The following is a 19,507-nucleotide window of genomic DNA, read 5'->3' on the forward strand; positions in this document are numbered from 1 at the left end:
TAAGTCAAGGAAATCCTTGTGTGATTTATGTGGTCAGATCCTGCCAGGGTGCAGCCCAGTTCGCAGTGGTGGTTTCCCTGGTGAGTGGGCCAACACTTCAGTGATGCTGTTGGCACGGAGATGATGGCCATGAGTGAAAGTGTGGATGGGTCTCGATTCCCCGACATGGGTATTTGGCACCCATTTTGATGAACTGCAAGATATCCAAATGAGAATGGATGAAATTTGGAAGAGAATCCTATCAGTCAATGGGATAGTTTCCTCAGCGGGCACTCACCTTCTCTTCTTGGAAATCTTGCTGCATGGCGTGTCATACATCCAGGCTAACTCAGGGAGATGGAGCTGGAGAAGGAATATCCATGTGCTTAGCCTCCCAAGCAGTGCTGGGGATGAATTCCTGGCTATATCTGACCTGCAATGCTTTCACAATCCCAATTTGAGGACTGGGCATCCCTAATTCGATAGAACACATTTCACCCGATCTCTGAGTCCTGGGGATAGGTCGAAGACTCCAAACACTGGTCTTACAGTGCCTTGTCCTCACTGTTTGCCGAGAAAAGGCAGGCAGACGTGTTAGGTCTTTGCTTTTCCTTGTTGGGGTTTTGGGATAACAACATGGTGGAGGTGCAGAGGCTTTGGTGAAAATCCTGGATCGATCCCTGATGTTGCTCGATGATCCTGCCATGACTTTGCCCTCTTCAACTCTGTGGCTGGTCCTGCAGTTTATAATTAATCCTGAACTTTGTTCCCTGGAAATTATAATCCTGATTTTGTGGTTTTGTCTTTTAGCCTGAAAAGTGTGTATGATGTATAAGCACAGAGGCACCTGTTACACTGAAAAGTCAGGATTGTCAATGTTTTTATGGTATTTATTCACCGGCATGCTCCAGTGGTGGAATGGGGATGACTGTAGTTTCTTTACTTGTGGGTTTCCTCCTTTCAACTGGTGTGTGTGTGGAATTGGTTATAATGACATGAGGATTGTATGGTATTTACCTAGCTTGATTTTTCTTTTATCTGCTGTAAGCCTTGCATTTACACGGAGGGAGTACAACTTTTAACACCTGTCACTTTAGTTTTTCGATAAGATGACTCGCACCGTCACAACAGAGGGGTGGGATGACAAGATGGCGCTTTGGTGTAGAGACAGTTGATGTAGAGGCCTTAAGTCCTTATTGTGGGTGAGGAAAATCTCCCATTAGAACTGTTGGGGTCATATCTCTCTTTTGTATTTTTGTTATCTTGGAATTAGGGAACTCTTGTTTCCTGAGAAAGTTCAGACAGATCCTGTATCCTAGAAAAGGTCCCTTTTCTTTTGTCGTTGGTGTCTCCAGTGTTGTTGGAGTTGGGGAATTACGTACTGGGGCATGTCGGACATAGATGACTTATCCTGGGATGTGTAGCCTTGGCAGTTTAATCTTCTATTTGGCTGCGTGGGTAGTAACAGCGGTTGTTATGTTGCTTGGTTCATGGAATGGATGGTGGGCATGTTATCAGGTTGTTGGGGTTTTGAGACTGGGGGGAAATGGGTCAAATTGTATTGGTAGCAGACCCTAAATGGTATTTTTGAGGTATCTAGAGAAAGGAGTAGTTTGCGTTGTTCAATGTATGAGCCTGGGTAAGATGCAGATTCTTAGCCAGCTGTAGGGATTCGATGGAACTTCTTCAGCCAGATAGGTGGGGGTGCTGATATAGGCTCTAATTTGTTACAATTAATCCTGGAGGGTTTCCCTTCACTTGTGGAGAGGAGGTGGGTCCTATCTCTCCCTGAGATACCCTGTTGAGGGGTGTCTTGATGATTCTTCTCCTTGTTAGTGGGGTTTCCTTGGTGGAAAATGGTTTAAGTTTTCTGATGATTGCTGCCTCTGATATGGCTGGAAAGGAGGGGGGGATTATAATTTGTGAGCCGAGGTGAGATGTATGAATCATTGGCTTACTGGTGACTGTACATGAGAGAGCGTAGACTGCCAGGCCACATCCTGCACCAGTGTTGGTACCCTGAGGTTCCCCTTTTCCTGGGTTATCCTTTCATTGCTTGGGGACCTTGGGCTATTGAGTTAGTAAAAAGTCTGACAACACCAGGTTTTAGTCCAACCGATGTATTTGATAATAGACTCACAAGCTTTCGGGGTTAGCCCTTTCGTCAGGGTTGGACTAAAACCTGGTGTTGTCAGACTTTTTACTGTGTTTATGCCAGTCCAACGCCGGCATACTCACATCATGACTATTGAATTAGGCCCTGGTTGGTTGTATATTATCCCACAAGGGATCCTGTTTAATGTAAATCTGTCTCTGTTCTCCTGTGGAGGAGGATGAACACCAGGGGGCCACGTGCTCATGATTGCATCCCCGCTCTTTTTTATATCCTTTCTTGTCTAGACGAGACACTGACAATTGCAGCGATTAATAATCCGAGCCATGTATATGAGCTGGTCTTTTCTGTACGTTTATGTGGAGCAATGATCACTCGGCTGTACTAGATTTTGAGAATTTGTTTTGTTTTGTGGCAAATGGAAAACTTCTAACAAAAATATTCTTTAAAAATTTGTAAGTAATACTCATGAAAGGGCCTAAGGCCACCTTTTTCAGTCCAGAAAAGTGCCCTGACTACCTCAGATTGAGTAAGGTGTCTTATAGGTTATTATGCTCCCCCCATTTTGGAATTCAAAGACAAAAGATGTGTGGGTTAGGATGATTGGCCGTACTAAATTGCCAGTTAGTGTCCCTTAGGGGGACCAACAGGGTAAAAATGTGGGGTTACAGGGATAGGGCCTGGGTGGGATTGTTGTCGGTGCAAGCTCGATGGACCGAATGGCCTCCTTCTGGAATTTAGGGATACTCTCATTCTAACAAGTTGGGCCGAAGGGCCTGTTTCCATGGTCCATGACTGTAATCACTGAAGTAGGCCTTGATATTTCTCAAAGTGGGGCTGAAATGTGTTCTAATTCATCAAGTACTGCAAAGAACACAGTGCATTGTGGAACGCAAGTTATTTATTTCCATTCCCAGTTGGGCGTTTATCCTTTTGCGTAAATTTTGTGATTGACTTTTCTTAACATTAAATTCTTTCTTACTACTAAATTAGTATTGACTTGCTGTGTTTCAAGTCCTATGCACTTGCAATGTTCAAGGTGCTTCCACATAAGTTGATAGGATTCTAAATATATCTGCAACATAAACCTGCCATGATACAATGCAAGGGTTTCTCTGGGCTTAACTATCAAAGCAGTATGTATTCTCGTGGCAGGAAAATCATGGCTTTTAAGTAATAGGGTTAAATTTGACTGATGGCAGGCAATGGGTAGACAGCAATTGCCACAGCTCCATGTCCACTCCTGATGTGGGGAAGTCCTTCCTTTTATACCAACAGCAAGCTAGAGGCATTCAACAGGAGAGCTCCTTCAGACCCCAGATGTTATATATGTGTGGCCAGCATCTACAATCATTAAGAGAGACTTCAGATCTTGTTTGGAACAAGGAATGTATTTATTGAATAGAGACAGTAAGAAGTCTCACAACATCAGGTTAAAGTTCACCAGGTTTATTTGGAATCACGAGCTTTCGGAGCACTGTTCCTTCCTCAGATGAGTGGAAAGATAGATTCACAAACATATATAGGCGAGGACACATTACAAGATAGCTACAGATTGGAATGTGAAGAATGGTTGGAATGCGAGTCTTTACAGGCAATCAAGTGTTCGCAAGTACAGACAATGCGAGTGGAGAGAGGGATGATCACAGGTTAAAGTGGGTGAATTGTCTCAAGCTAGGGCTTCTCCACTCACCTGATGAAGAAGCAGCATTCCAAAAGCTCATGATTCCAAATAAACCTGTTGGGCTTTAACCTGATGTTGTGAGACTTTTTACTATGCCCACCTCAGCCCAACATCGGCATCTCCACATCATTGAATAAAGAAACCTAGGTACAGGAGGTTTATACAGCACGAAGGCTGCCTTGGGGCAGAGCCCTACTTCTACATGCTCACTCCATGCTTCCAGAAGATTCTCCTAAGACAGCACCCCAACTTTGATTTGAACACTCACTCTCAGTTTCCATTGGTCCCTCAAGTCAGGTGATTCTCCATTGCTGTATTGTCTTAAAGAGACAGACACCACCTACACAACGCCAGGGAAAACTCACTCAGCATCTCCCAGGCTGCTTTTGTGAGCACTTTGCAAAGATCTTTTTACAAAATCATTGAGTGTGCCCATGGATGTAGCTTACACACCACATTCACTTGTGTCCATCTGTATCTCGGAATGACAATCAGGGCCTGAAGCACATCTCAGGAGGCCAGATTGTATCCTTTAGTAAAGTTGCTGCCTTCTTTGGACTGGATGTTTGGTTGCTTTTGTGAAGACCCCAGAGAAAATGGCCGCAGACAGAATTGAAGCCGCGTTAGGGTAAACACAGCCCTTTGATTTCAGTTCCTTGTTCAAGTCCAGCAGAATGATTTAAAGTCAGCCTTCATCTCTTTTACCATTCCAAACATTTCTGTCTGTCACTGCCAAATGACAAGATCAATTTCTTGGACTCAATTCAGTTTATATTGGCATTCTTTCCAATATTATTGATCTATTGATTGACTGTAGCTTTCACATTTAGCAAGAATTTATTTAACATGTTGTTTGGGATACTACTTACAGAACCTTTGGCAAATTTGCGAATTACAAATCAAATTAGCAAAAGTTGAGCCTGTGCTTTTTGAGGTTATGGTCACATAGAATTTAATGGTCCAGATCTTCTGAGGAGAGACATTCATTGCCTCTTTGTTTCTGCTTTTCTCCACCGTGCCAGAGCTCTGCCATGGCTTCTGATCCTGGTTTCTTCAAGGATGTGGAGTGTGCCTTCAATCCAACAGCTTCCTCATTGCACTGCATCAATAGGAGTGTGTGAGGACTCTGATCTGTACTCGGTGGAGTTTAGCAGGATGAGGCAGGGGGGATCTCATTGAAACGTACAGAAAGGCCTGGATAGAGTGGACGTGGGGAAGATGTTTCAATTATTTGGTGAGACTAGGATCCGAGGGCACACAACCTCAGAATAAAAGGACGACCATTTAGAATCGAGATGAGGAGGAATTTCTTCAGCCAGAGGATGGTGAAGCTGTGGAATTCATTGCCACAAAAGGCTGTGGAGGCCAGGTCATTGAGTGTATTTAAGAGAGGGATAGATAGGTTCTTGAGCAGTGAGGGGATCAAAGGTTCTGGGGAAAAGGTGGGAGAATGGAGTTGAGAAACTTGTTAGCCATGACTGAAGGCCAGAGTAGACTTGAGGTGCTAAATGGTCTAATTATGCTCCTATATCTTGTGAACTTGTGGAAGACAACCAATCCCCCCTTTACACTGCGCCAGCTTGTAAATAGTTTGAACAGCCGTGTGCTGGTAATAGTTATTCAACTCTGAGGCATTGAAAGAGTTTTTCAGTGTGTTTGTGTGAATGCCTGAGTGCATTTTGTGTCTGAATACGTGAGTGATTAAATGGATGAATGTGTAGGTGGGTAAGGGGGTAGGGTGGATGAGCTAAGTGAGATAAGGCAGTTGGGGGCGAGGTCAGATCTAGTTGGATAGGCAGGAAGTCGGGGAGGTCAGGGTGGGGAGTTGGATGGTGAGGACTAGTCAGGTTGGGTCAGGAGGGAGTTGGGAGAGCAGAGGGGAGTCGGAGGAGAGGGTTGGGAGATCAGGTTGGGGGGAATCAAAGGGTTGGGGCTAGTAAAGTTGGGTCGGGTGAGTCGGGGGGGGGGGTCAGTGTGGGAATCAGTTGGTGTCGGGTTAAGGAAACTTGGGTCAGAGAGTGGGCAATCAGGGTCAGGGATGAGATCATGTCAGGTCTGATCGGGAGGGAGGTGGTAGTTGAGGGTTGGTTTGGGAAGAATCAGTGGGGGCGAGGTCAGATCAGGTCGGGTTAGGGGGAGAGTTGAGGAGGGGTGTTCAGGAGATGTATTTGAGCTGATGGATGAGTAGGGAAGGTGGTCGGTTGTATAGTTACCCAGGAGTTAGATATAGGGTGTGATTCTACCATATCTTGTTTTACAGCGCTGGAGGTTGCTCACCATTGGCAGGACCCTAGCATCACTCCGTTCCTTTCTCTCACTCAAATCATTCAAAAGGGTGTAGTGCAACATCTCTTCCTCATTCCAAACAGACTTCTTTCCGCTCTCCATCACTCAGGAACAATGTACTTATCTCACTTCCTTCAACTTACTCAATCACCAGCACTTCTTCCTCACATCATCTTCAAGGCACTTGACCATACATTCATCACGTTCCCATCTTGATTGCATCTTGCTTCGCCAGCTCTCTGCACTCACAGTTTAGTTTATTTATTATTGTCACAAGTAGGCCTACATTAACACTGTAATGAAGTTATTGTGAAAATCCCCTACTCACCACACTCCACACCTGTTTGGGTATACTGAGCAAGAATTTAGCGCGATCAATGCACCAAACCACATGTTTTTTGAGTTGTGGGAGGGAACCGGAGCACCTAGAGGAAACCCATGGAGACACAGGGAGAACGTGCCAGTTCCACACAGGCAGTGACCCAAGTCAGGAATCGAACTTGAGTCCCTATGGCTGTGAGGCTGCTAACCACTGTGCCACCATGCTGCCCCACATTATACACACTGAACTCTTCTCAACTTCTGTAAAATCTGTAAATACACAGAGTTTCACAATTTCAGGTGACATCCTGAAGACTATCATGTGTTAAATGTATGGTCTCCCCCGCCATCTAACTCCTCTTTCTCTCTTCTGCATTCTCAGTACCTGAAACATGCAGGAGAACACACCTCAAAGGAGAAAAAAACCTCCCAAAGATGCACACTCATGCCTTCAATCCCCACTAAGTACCAGCTTAGACATTGTGCAGCCCGCATGGAGTCAGTGAGCCAGAGGTGACACTCAGTGTGAAGGGGCAACAGTAGGCATTGGTGGCGTGGATAGTTGAGGAGAGAGTCCCTTTTCTCTTGCTGTGTAACATTCTTTTAGCTGAAGATTCACACTCAGTCTGGTCTCCCTCCTCCTCCTCCTCCACCTCCACCTCTCCCCCTCCGCCCCCCCACCCCCATCAGCTAGTTATATATAAGGTATAAGATCACAAGATATAGGGGCAGAATTAGACCATTCAGCCCATCAAGTCTGCTCCGCCATTCGATCATGGCTGCTATGGTTCTCAGCCCCATTCTCCTGCCTTTTGCCTGTAATCTTTGATCCGTTTACCAATCAAGCATCTGCCTATTTCTGTCTTAAATACACTTAATGACCTGCCCTCCACAGCTTTCAGTGGCAGTGAATTTCACAGATTCATCATCTTTGGCTAAAGAAATCCCTCCTCATCTCGGTTCTAAAGGGTTGTCCCTTTACTCTGCGGCTGTGCCCTTGCATCCTAGTCTCTCCTATGAATGGAAACATATATATGGGAATAAATTTACAGTTTTGTCAAAGTTCACACCTTCCACAAAATTTCTTTCCTCTTATAATTTTCAGGCTTACAAAAAAATAATATCCCATCATCTAATCATGCTTCCTGATTTACTTAGCCTTGTGTCAACCTAATCTTCTTGGCCTTGCTCATCAGAGCTATTGCCCTTTACCCTAGTTTCTGAATCAAATGAGCATTGCACAATATAGTGAGACCAAATATAATGGCCTCACAATCCATGAAAGTTTACACACTGCAAATATATGCAATATTTGATTTGATTTATTATTGTCACATGAATACAGTGAAAAATATTATTTCTTGCATGCTATACAGACAAAGCATACCGTTCATAGAGAAAGAAAGGAGAGAGTGCAGAATGTGGTGTTACAGTCATAGCTAGGGTATAGAGAAAGATCAACTTAATGCGAGGCATTTTATCTGTACGGAAACCTCCATTTGTTTGAGGGCATTGACACTCAAGTACTTCACATTGTATCAAGTATCAGTACTGATGGTCTAAATGTGTTTGAACAGCCTGTTCAGTCTAGGAAACCCAAAGAGCAAACATTGCACGAACAAGAGCAGTACAATGACCTGTAAGAATTGATTCCTGTGGGAAATCCTTCTTGCTGTCATTTCCAAATGACCAGGAATCAGTAATATATTGGACAATTGTGTGCTTGTTTCAAAAATGCTTCATTCGCTTAAAATTAAAGCTTCCCTCGCTCTGCGTTGTGGCACTTCTATTCATAGTTAGAATGGAGATTAGATAATTCTGCCATCCGCACAGCCTGGAGGGAACTGGTACATCGTTTGTCAGACCTGCCACTCACCATGTTTTGGATTTGATTTGATTGATTATTGTCACATGTATTGGGATACAGTGAGAAGTATTGTTTCTTGCGCACTATACAAACAAAGCATTATCATCCATAGAGTACATAAGGGGAAGAAAAGGAGAGAGTGCAGAATATAGTGTTACTGTCATAGCTAGACTATAGAGAAAGATCAACTTAATATAAGGTAGGTCCATTGAAAAGTCTGATGACAACAGGGAAGAAGATGTTCTTGAGTCGATTGGTACATGATCTCAGACTTTTGCATCTTTTTCCCGATGGAAGAAGGTGGAAGGGAGAATGTCCAGGGTGTGTGGGATCCTTGATTATGCTGGCTGCTTTTCTGAGATAGAGGGAACTATAGATGGAGTCAATGGATGAGAGGCTGGTTTGTGTGATGGACAGGACTATGTTCACAACCCTTTGTAGTTTTTGCGGTCTTGGTCAGAGTGGGAGCCATACCAAGGTATCATACATCCGGAGAGGATGCTTTCTATGGTGCATCTGTAAAAATTGGTGAGTATCATAGGGGACATGCCAAATTTCCTTATCACTGTGCTTTTATCAGGGGAAGTTGCTGCAGTTTTGGTAATAGTTCTGGTTTACTGCAGCTTTTTTAAACAAGTCTGTGCAAATAGACATTGTTTGCTGTGCAAAATACATTGCTTATTGGAAGTTCTGCAGTAAGCCCTGCTTGCATCCAACTCATTGACTCTCACAGATGTGTCAATAGACACTCTACAAAAGATGTTCCTGTGTGTGTTGCAAAAATACTAAGGTCACACCCAAGGCTGTGGGGCACGCTCATTTCAACCAATTTAGCTGTACTTAACTCCTGGGTGATGCTGTTTTTAAATGTTGTTTCAGCAGTTTCAAACTGTGTAATTCTAAAAGCAAATGCATTGATTTTTTTTCGCTGAGGATAAGGAATTATTACTTTCCTGTCCAATTTTTGTATCCATGGGGAGACTATTTTTAACATGCTAGCTTTTCCGCAGTGTGTTGGGATGCCTAATGGAACACCAGGAATGAACTAACAATTATTATCCTGTGGCTGGCTTCCAGACATCAGAAGTAACAGCAGCAGAGAGATGGCCTCTAATACCTCAAACCGTTCAATAAATGCTTAAAAAAAAAATTAACTTTAATAAAACTCTTGGCCAAATCTCAGTTTAATTAAAATATATTTTGAATTGGGATGTCCCACCAGTGGTAATGTAGTAGTTCAAAACTGACAGGGCCATGGGCTTCAAGGAAATAGTAAGCAGTGAAGAAGAAAAATCTAACTTGCTCTCCACTTGCAATTAAGGTTTACCAGGCTGATTCCAGGGATGGCAGGACTGATATATGAGAGATTGATTAGGTTAGAATTGATTTCGCTAGAATTCAAGCAAATGAGAGGGAATCTCGTAGAGACTTATACCACTCTAACAGAACTAGACAGGGTAGATTCAGGAAAGATGTTCCCGAGGGTGGGGGAATCCAGAACCAAGGGTCACAGTCTGGGGATTTGGGGTAGACCATTTAGGACGGAGATATTTCTTCACCAAAAGAGTGGTGAACCTGTGGAATTCATTACCACAGGAAGTAGTTGATGCCAAAACATTGAATGTATTCAAGATGTGGCTGGATATAGCACTTGCGGCAAATGGGTTCAAAGGTTATAGGGAAAAAGCTAGATTAGGCTATTGAGTTGGACAGTCAGCCATGATTGTAATGACTGACGGAGCAGGCTTGAATGGCCTCCTCCTGCTTCTATCTTCTATGTTTCTATGACTGCTTTCCCTGGTTTTTAACCACAATATTTATGCAGCTGCCAATTTGCTCAACCATTCTCTCACCTCTGTACTTGATCCCCTGTTGCCAATAATACTTCTCTGCATTGTGTCCATCCTAGTGATTCCCCATGGAATGCTGTCTCATCTTTGCTTGTGCATGTCCAATGTGTACAAATTTGAAGGTGTACACACAGCTGCTTTTACCATCCATCATTGTATCTGGTTGGATCGCATCAAATGCTTTCTGGTTTTGTACTCTTGGTAAAACCATTCCAATATTGAAAGAGGATTGACAATCCAGGAAGCCGGGATAATCCTTTGACCCTTTTCTTCACTACCCACTATCTGCTTTAACCCCTATCCTCTTGTCCCATCTGCTCTCACTTCCCAGAAAGGCTGAGAGGATTCTATGGATGTATAAAACATTTTGGGACATCCTGAGGTTGTTAAAGGGCTTGTATAAGTCTTTCTCTTCCTCTTATCTATTTAGCTGCCATTGCTGCTTTTCCGTAGGTGGATTGGCCACACAAAATTTCACCTTAGTGTCAGGTTAGACAGATTGGTGATGGTAAATTGCCTCTCAGTTTGTCTGGGTGTGTGAGCGTGAGTGCTTGCCCTGTGATGGACTGGCATCCCATCCTGGGTGTACCCTGCCTAGCGCCCAATGTTTGTCGGTATGGGTCCTGGCTCCCCCTCACCCTCAGTTGGAGTACGCAGTGTAGTGAAGGAAACCTTGAATTAGACAGCTTCAGTCTCATGTCAGGCTCATTGCTGACCTTTTTGCTCTTGAAGGTAAAAGATTTCATGACACTATTTTAAAGAAAAACAGGACAGTTAATCTGGCATCTTGGTCAATAGTTATCCCTCAATCAACAGATTATCTGCGTTATTAACAGATCGCTGTTTATAGGAGTTTACATTTTAGCTACTGTATTTGCTGCATTGCAATAGGGACCACACTTCAAAAGATACTTCAGGATGGTAAGGTACTTGGAGACATCCGGTGGTCGTGAAAAGCGCTACATAATTGCAAGTTTTCTTTATTTTTCAACCTCACGTGTTAAAAATTCCATCTTGCTGCTTTATGTTGTAATTTCCTGCTTACAAATAACACAAATCCTGCTTCGAAAACTGCATTTTTGCTGCTCGTGCTTATAACTCGGTTCATGCACATGGGAACTAGTCTGGCTGGGCGCTGTCACACACATGATGGCTTCTTGTATTCCCAGGGGCGTGCCGTTGCATTCCAGTGACTTGGGCCAGGGTCTGTGAAGTACACATTGAGAACCTGTAGTCCAGCCCAGTCTACCTCCTGTGAATAGCTCAGTTTTAACGAACTGAAAATGGTTTGGAAAATAATTTATGCAGAGTCATTTAGCAATGTCATTCATGGACACTAGTCTGTTCCTTATTAACTACATTTTAAAAAATATTCACAAACTTGGAAATGGTGCCTTTGTACCTTTTTTTTTAAAAAAAGCAGTGATTTTGAGAGCTTTCTTGCAGGGATGCAAATAGATGTGCTTAACCCGACATGCTGATTAATTCGATTTGGAGGCGGGCCAACTTCCAGCAGTGTGTTTGAACTTGTGCAGAAGATCACCAAAATGTAAAAGACACTGGACATGTGTTTAAATGTTTTGCCCTTTTACCCTGAGGGCAGAATTTTGTGCCTCCCTCGAGGTCAGTTTTGAGGCATTAAACGGAATAGACAAGAAATTCCACCCCCCCCACCCCACAAACCCACTTGCCCAAACCTATCCATCTATTAAGGCACTTAAGTGGCCACTTGAAGGCCTATCCTGCCCCGCCTCAATTTTAGGCTGATGGGAGTGGGTGCCAGCAAAGTAGGACACTTGCATTTTCCCTCATCTCTGATGGGAAGGCCTCACTCTGAAGGCTCTCTGATTTGAGTGCCCTCCCCCCACCCCTCCCACCTTCCAGGACGATGGAACTCTGGGGCACTTTGGCAAAGTGGTTTGCACTGCTGCCTCACAGTGCCAGGGACCTGGGTTCAATTCAGGCCTCGGGTCGCTGTCTATTTGGAGTTTGCACATTCTCCCCATGTCTGCGTGGATTTCCTCCAGATGCTCAGGTTTCCTCCCACAGTCTAAAGATGTGTGGCTTAGGTGGATGGGCCATGCTAAATTGCCCATCAGTGTCAAGGGGGCTAGAAGGGTAAATACATGGGGTTAGGGGGCTGGGGTGGAATAGTTGTCATTGCAGGCTCAATGGGCCAAATGGCCTCTTTCTGCACTGTCGTGATTCTATGATTCCCTTGGTCTATCGCCCCATACCCTAATTGCCCCCTTCCCAACTCCCCACTTCTCCCCATCCACTGGGTGTCATTTACCATCCCATCCCAGGACTTAGCTTTTGAAAGGTCCCAGGTAGAATACCATAATATTGCATCTAGCCATTGTAGTGTTGTGTGTTGCATTTTAGAATTACCACAGAGCAGAAGACGACCATTTGGATCATCGGGTTTGCACCAAGTCTCCGACAGAGCAGTTCAACTCCACCCCCCACCCTATTCCTGGATCCCCACGCATTTACTGTGCCTGATCCCCCAAACCTACATATATTAGAACAGTAAGGGGATATTTATCATGGCCAATCAACCTAACCTGCACATGTTTGTACTGTGGGAGGAACCCGGAGCACCCAGAGGAAACCCACACAGATACGGGAAGAATGTGCAAACTCCACATACACTCCAAGCCGGGAATCGAACCCAGTCCCCGGAGCTGAGAGGCAGCAGTGCTAACCACTGTGCCACCGTGCCTGGCCGTATTGAAGAGCTGTCACCCAATCAGTTTGGCCAACAGCTCTCATGGGCGGGATCTCCTTCCAAGGGCAGATGGAAGTCCCACCCACTGCTCATAAGTGATCAAGTGACCGTTAAAAGGCAGTGGGGTTGGTTTGGAGAATTAGCAGCTGCGCGTTGGGTGCCAACTCTCAGTACGGTGAGCGCTGATTGCTCGCCATCCTTAATCCGACTCTTACAGTTTAGAAAATTCAGAATGAGTTGAGAAAATCCAATGTCAACCAAGTTAGAACTTGACCTGAGGTAGACAATGCCAAAGGGCTGTGTTGTAGAACTAGTCATCCCTGGCATATTTCACTCTTTTGAGCCTTGGTGTACCATAGATCTTGGCTTTGTCTGAAATGTCCCAATTTGTAAAACAAAATGTTCAAACATTGTTCTGCAATTAAATGTAGAAAATTGATAGCTGGCAATTATCACTGCTTCTTGATTTGAATAAAGTTGCTGAAGGGGCATTAATCCCCATGGCACAGAGCAGGAGATGGCAGATAATGATCTGCTTATCATCTGACTCTGAGTGACATCTCCCTGCCCTCACTTGAAAATCAACCGTTTCCATTTTCTCCTCATTTAAAACTGATCTACAAATAATAACCCAAGAGATCCATTCTATCAAACGCTCATAATACTTTATAACGCTGTCATTAAGGGAATATTGTCTACTGAAATAAGGTTAAATCCCAATAGCTTGAACAGGTCAGGTTCTGAGCGGGTAAGTATCTCACAGATGGACAAGGTTAAAGATGGCTTATTTGCTTTCAAAGTCATTGGAATGAAGGAATTGACTAGACGGACAGGATAGTTGGCAATAGACAACTGAGCACGTGCCTTATGGGTAACCTGTGGTTAAATTAATGCTATGTTTTCTGTCTCCACAGTTTGTGGTAGCGCTGCAGGTGGAGTGGAAGATGAGGGAGAAGCTGAAGCTGGGTGGATCGAAGGAGCTGCCATCCTGCTTTCCGTTATCTGTGTGGTTTTTGTAACTGCCTTTAATGACTGGAGCAAAGAGAAGCAGTTTCGAGGTTTGCAAAGTCGGATTGAGCAAGAGCAGAAGTTCGCCGTTGTCCGGGGAGGCCAAGTCATCCAGATTGCAGTGTCAGAAATCGTCACTGGTGATATTGCACAAGTTAAATACGGTAAGCCGGAAGAATAGGCTCACTAATGGTCTTGAGGGAAGGAAATGTGCCATCTTTACCTGGTCTGGCCTATGTGTGACCCCAGAGTCACAGCAGCATGGTTGACTCTGAAATGGCCTCGCAAGCCAGAGCAAATAGGGAAGGCCAGTAAATGCTGGCCCAGCCAATGACACCCACATCCCTTGAATGAAAAAAAACTATCAAACCTCTTGGGGCTAAAGGGTTCAAGGGATGTGGGTGGGCGGGTGAGCGGTGGAGACAGGATATTGAATTTGATGATCAGCCATAATCAAAATGAATGGCACAGCAAGCTCGAAGGGCTGAATGGCCTACTCCTGCTTCTGGTTTCTATGTTTCTATGTTAATAGGTTCCATTGATTATTATTAAAGGAAGCGTGTCTCCCTCTTAACTCTTACAGTGTTTTGATTAGTGTCACAAGTAGGTTTACATTAACACTGCAGTGAAGTTACTGTGAAAATCCCCTAGTCACCACACTCCAGACTCTGTTTGGGCACACTGAAGGAGAAATTAGAATGGCCAGTGCACCTAACCAGCACGCCTTTCAGACTGAGGAAACTCATGCAGACACGGGGAGAACATGCAAACTCCACAAAGACAGTGACCCAAGCTGGGAATCGAACACGGGACCCTGGCGTAATGAGGCAACAGTGCTACCCACTATGCCACCGTTCTTGTGCAGCCTGAACAAAATTCATGGAGGTGATTTTCTTTTATTTAAACATTCGGTTTATAGACAAAAAAAGCCTTGCCTTTTCTTGAATTCTTCCCCTTTTTTTCTATCTCACCCATGTTTCAGGACCCATGCTCTTCAAGAGGGCATGAAGTGACCTGCCAGGATTCAGCATTGGAAAAATAATCCTATCCTCTTTGCTGAGATAAGCAGCAGCTCAAGCAGTTTGTAATTATTTTTGACGGTTACTGAGGAGAATGCTGGTCACGTTCAGAGAAATTTGGATAGGAGCCTTGTATTTAATCCTCTCATTTCTTTAGACCTCCATGTTTTTCAACTGAAAGAACTGGCAGACAACCTGCTGGTAGAGTGTTTATCCTTGGCTGGAAGGAGGTGCACAAAGAATCTCCTTGGTTGAATCTGTGCCCCATTGTCTCCCTCTCTGTGTCAAGTTTTGATTCAATTTTGCACCTTTTTTTGCGCACACTAGTCTGAAAATATATCTTTGGGTTTGTTTTCTTACTATTTGCTAATAAGCATCACTCCTGATACGTTTCTAACAGCTCTGCTTTCACAGGTGGAACCAATGAAGTCAGATGTGTGAATCTGCGTCCTTGAATCTCCAGTGCACTCTTTTATCACAGCTTCCATTTTTGATCCTGTCTAAAGCAGTTGTAATGCAACTTATTAATGGGATGGAAGTGCTCTGTACAATTTCATTAAAACTCTTTCTATCTAACTCGTTAATTATCTTTGATCAGTGGTTTCCATTTTTTCTGAGTTATTTTTATTGTGTTTGTCTTTCACACCTTTTTCAAGGGACTCCGTGCTCAGCAGAGAGTAATAACACTTGAGATCATGGTGAAAGCTTTAATCGCACCCGGCTTCCTCCTTGCTCAGTTGTAGGGAATAGACCACCCCACCCTCCTCACCCCATTCCCATTTTTGATCACCAGTGCCAACATTGAGCATTCCTTTAACAATGGACGAGCCAGGCGCAGAGTGAAGCTCCTTGTGTTCTGCTGCAACAGAAAAATGGAAGTCCGTTTTTCAAAGATTGTCATTTACTGCAGTGGTATTAATAGTTCAAACACTGCATACATCATGCAAGTGGCCTTGTCATAGAAGCATAGCATCCCTACAGTGCAGAAGGAGGCTTTTTGGCCCATTGAGTCTGCACTGACCACAACTCCATCCAGGTCCTTTCCCCATAATCTCACATATTTACCCTGCCAGTCCCCCTAGAAAGTTTATTTATTAGTCACAAATAGGCTTACCTTAACACTGCGTTGAAGTTACTGTGAAATTCCCCTAGTTGCTACACTCTAGCGCCTGTTCGGGTATACTGAGAGAAGTTAGCATGGAAAATGTACCCAACCAGCACATCTTTTGGACTGCCATGCAGACACAGGGAAAATGTACAGGCTCAGTGACCCAAGCTGAGAATCGAACCCGGGTCCCTGGTGCTGTGAGGCAGCAGTGCTAACCACTGTGCCACTCCCCCCCTCAGTAAGAGTGGTTTTGCATGGCCAATCAACCTAACCCACACATCTTTGTCAATTCTAATTTGCTCTTGATTTATTCTTAACTCTTTCCTTGGATGTGAGTGTTGCTGTCAAGGTCACCATCCCTACTGCTCTAAGACACACCCACAATGCTATTCGGAAAGGAGTTCCTAGGTTTTTGACATAGTTCCATGTCAGGATAGTGTGTGACTTGGAGACGCTGGTGTAGCGCTGTGACACAATGGTTAGCACTGCTGCCTCACAGTGCCAGGGACCCAGGTTCAATTCCGGCCTTGGGTCACATTCTCCCCGTGTCTGTGTGGGTTTCCTCCAGGTGCTCCAGTTTCCTCCACACTCCAGAGATGTACAGATTAGGTTGATTGGCCGTGTGAAATTGAAATTAGTGTCAGGGGGACTAGCAGGATAAATACATGGCGTTACGGGCATAAAGCCTGGGTGGGATTGTGCAGGCCCAAGGTGGCAAATGGCCTCCTTCAGCACTGTAAGGATTCTGTGATCCCATGTGTATGTTGCCCTTGTCCATCTAGGGGGCTGGAAATGCTGTCAAAGGAGGCTTGGCAACGTGCTGCAGCTCATCTCGGATGTGGTACAGACTGCTGCCATTATGCATTGGTGGTGGTGGCAGTGAATACTTAAGGTAGTCAAACAGGTTGCTTTGATCTAGGTGATGTCCAAGAGCTTGAGTGTTGTTGGAGGTGCACTCATCCAGGCAAGTGGAGTGCATTCCATCACACTCTTGCTTGTAGACGGCGAGCAGAATTTTGGGGAGTCAGGAGGTGAGTCACTGGCTACAGAATTCCCAACTTCTTACCTGATCTTGTGGCAACTGTCGTTGTATCGACGTTATGGCCGGAATTCTCTGATCTCACACACCCCACCACCACTGCCAGCGAGAACGGAGAATTTGGCGCTCAGCCAAAACTTCATTCCCTCCCACGGGACAGGAAAATCCCAGCTGCAGGCAAGGTCGGAGAATTCCAGCCAACTTTTGCCCTGCAAGAATTGGGGAAGTTTCAACCCCAAATTATTTGAAGTAAAACTTGATGGCCGACAGAAAGATAAAGCTTTTGATTCCAGTTTTTTGGGCGAAAGTTAAAGTTTATTTATTTGTCAAAAGTAGGCTTACATTAACACTGTAATGAAGTTACTGTGACAGTTCCCTAGTAGCCACACTCTGGTGCCTGTTTGGGTACAGTGAGAAAGAATTTAGCATGGTTAATGCATTTAACCAGCACATCTTGTGGGCTGTGGGAGGAAACCCACATAGACACAGGAGAATGTGCAGACTCGGCACATACAATGACCCAAGCTGGGAATCAAACCCAGGGTCCTGGCGCTGTGAGACAGCAGTGCTAACCAGTGCACCACCATGGCTGCAGGATGCAGACCCACATTCTAGAGATCAAAGCTTTGTTAATCTGTTGTAAAATCATTACTTTTCTATTTTTGTTTGTTTCCTACTTTGCTTTGTTTTATGCTAGAAACTTTGGTAATGACCGAGTCTAATTATTCCATAATTGTCTGCAATGGAAATGCACAATATATGACTTGACAGTCTGTTCCTGAACACTTTATTCTGTCTTGAATTGTCAGGTGACCTGCTCCCTGCGGATGGAATTTTAATTCAGGGAAATGATCTTAAAATTGATGAAAGTTCTTTAACTGGAGAATCTGACCATGTGCGTAAGTCTGCTGACAAGGACCCCATGCTACTTTCTGGTGAGTGTGCCTGGGGCTGTTATGCCCTATCAGATAGCAAAGAATGAGTTAGATAAAGGATAGCGAGCAAGCTTTATGTGAAAAGTGTACCTTGGTGCAACATTAAACTTCATGGAGATGGTACAACCCATGTGCAAAGAACCACTTGAATCTGCATGTTCCAAGCACTGACATGCTGCTCACATATATAAAACATGCCGGAAATCCGGGCGGGCGAGCATAGAACATGGAAGCATCAATATGTTAAAGGGATGGGCTGGGCTGCTTGGATCATTGAGGATGGTGTGTGTCGGTGAGGATGACATTCATAAAAAGATTTTTAAGAAGCTAAGCGCAGAGCAAAATAAACTTAGACCGTGGTTCTCAAACTGCTTAAAGCATTCATTAATAAAATTGCTGAGAGTTGCTCTAGGGATCCCTTTATCTGAGGCTGGTTCTGGCAAATTCCACCCCCCTGTCCCCCAGCATCACCCATGTGTTGTTTAGATTTGATTTGATTTGATTTATTATTGTCACATGTATTAGTATACAGTGAAGAGTACTGTGTCTTGCGTGCTATATAGACAATGCATACCATTTATATAGAAGAAAAGGAGAGGGTGCCAATTGTAGCGTTACAGTCATGCTATGGTTTAAAGAAAGATCAGCTTCGTATAAGGTAGGTCCATTCAAAAGTCTGATGGCAGAAGGGAAGAAGCTGTTCTTGAGTCAGATAGTATGTGACCTCAGGCTTTTGTATCTTTTTCCCGATGGAAGGAGGTGGAAGAGAGTGTGCCCAGGTGTGTGGGGTCCTTAATTATGCTGCTTTTCCGAGGCAGTGGGAAATGTAGACAGATGGGAGGTTTGTTTGCATAATGGACTAAGCTTTGTTCATGATCCTTTGTAGGTTCTTGCTGTCTTGGGCAGAGCAGGAACCATAGCAAGCTGTGAAACAACCAGAAAGGATGCTTTCTATGATGCAGCTTGTAAAAGCTGGTGAGAGTCGCAGCAGACATGCCAAATTTCCTTAGTCTTCTGAGAAAGTAGAGGCATTGATGAGCTTTCTTCACTAAAGTGTTGGCATGGTGGGATCAGGACATAGGAGTGGTTTTTGGTTTAGCACTGAGCAAGTGACATTTTCAAAGTGAACGAAATAGCATGAGGTTCCCAAAAATGTTATCAGATCCTAATCTGCATGCAGTATTTTGAGTTCTCACATGAGCACTGGGTGCCTACGCCAAAGCCAACAGGAGAATGGCAGCAAGGGAATCTGGGGTAGGAAGTGGGCAATTTTCACCTTGTTACTACCCCATCCACACAAGAATGGGATAGATGAAACTGGCCAGAGGATTAAAAGTATGACAACATGGGTCAGAAGCTGTTTGAATGGGAGTTCTGGTGAATGGAATGTTTTGGACTGGAGCAAGATGAACAGTAATGTAGCCCTGGGTTCAAATTAGAACTATTACTGTTAAAACAGTATATCGAAACAGGATTTGACAGGACTCGGAATGAATGTTCCCAGTGGTGGGGGAGTCCAAAACGAGGGGTCATAGTTTGAGAAGAAGGCCTAAAACTTTTAGGACAG

General features: G+C 44.3%; 1 protein-coding gene across 9 annotated transcripts in view; it reads left to right on the top strand.

The window, feature by feature from the left end:
* The window catches only part of atp2b2 (ATPase plasma membrane Ca2+ transporting 2), an 830,803-nt gene that overhangs the window by 530,218 nt on the left and 281,078 nt on the right, over positions 1-19,507 (top strand). For all 9 annotated transcript variants that reach the window (XM_080181822.1, XM_080181828.1, XM_080181801.1 and 6 more), the window contains exons 5-6: positions 13,746-14,003; positions 17,815-17,940. In XM_080181822.1, coding sequence (XP_080037948.1) covers positions 13,746-14,003; positions 17,815-17,940 — 384 coding nt within the window. The remainder of the gene's footprint in view (positions 1-13,745; positions 14,004-17,814; positions 17,941-19,507) is intronic.

The sequence above is a fragment of the Carcharhinus amblyrhynchos genome, chromosome 3, assembly GCF_965287045.1.
Source record: "Carcharhinus amblyrhynchos chromosome 3, sCarAmb.v2.hapA, whole genome shotgun sequence".
Classification (NCBI taxonomy): domain Eukaryota; kingdom Metazoa; phylum Chordata; class Chondrichthyes; order Carcharhiniformes; family Carcharhinidae; genus Carcharhinus; species Carcharhinus amblyrhynchos.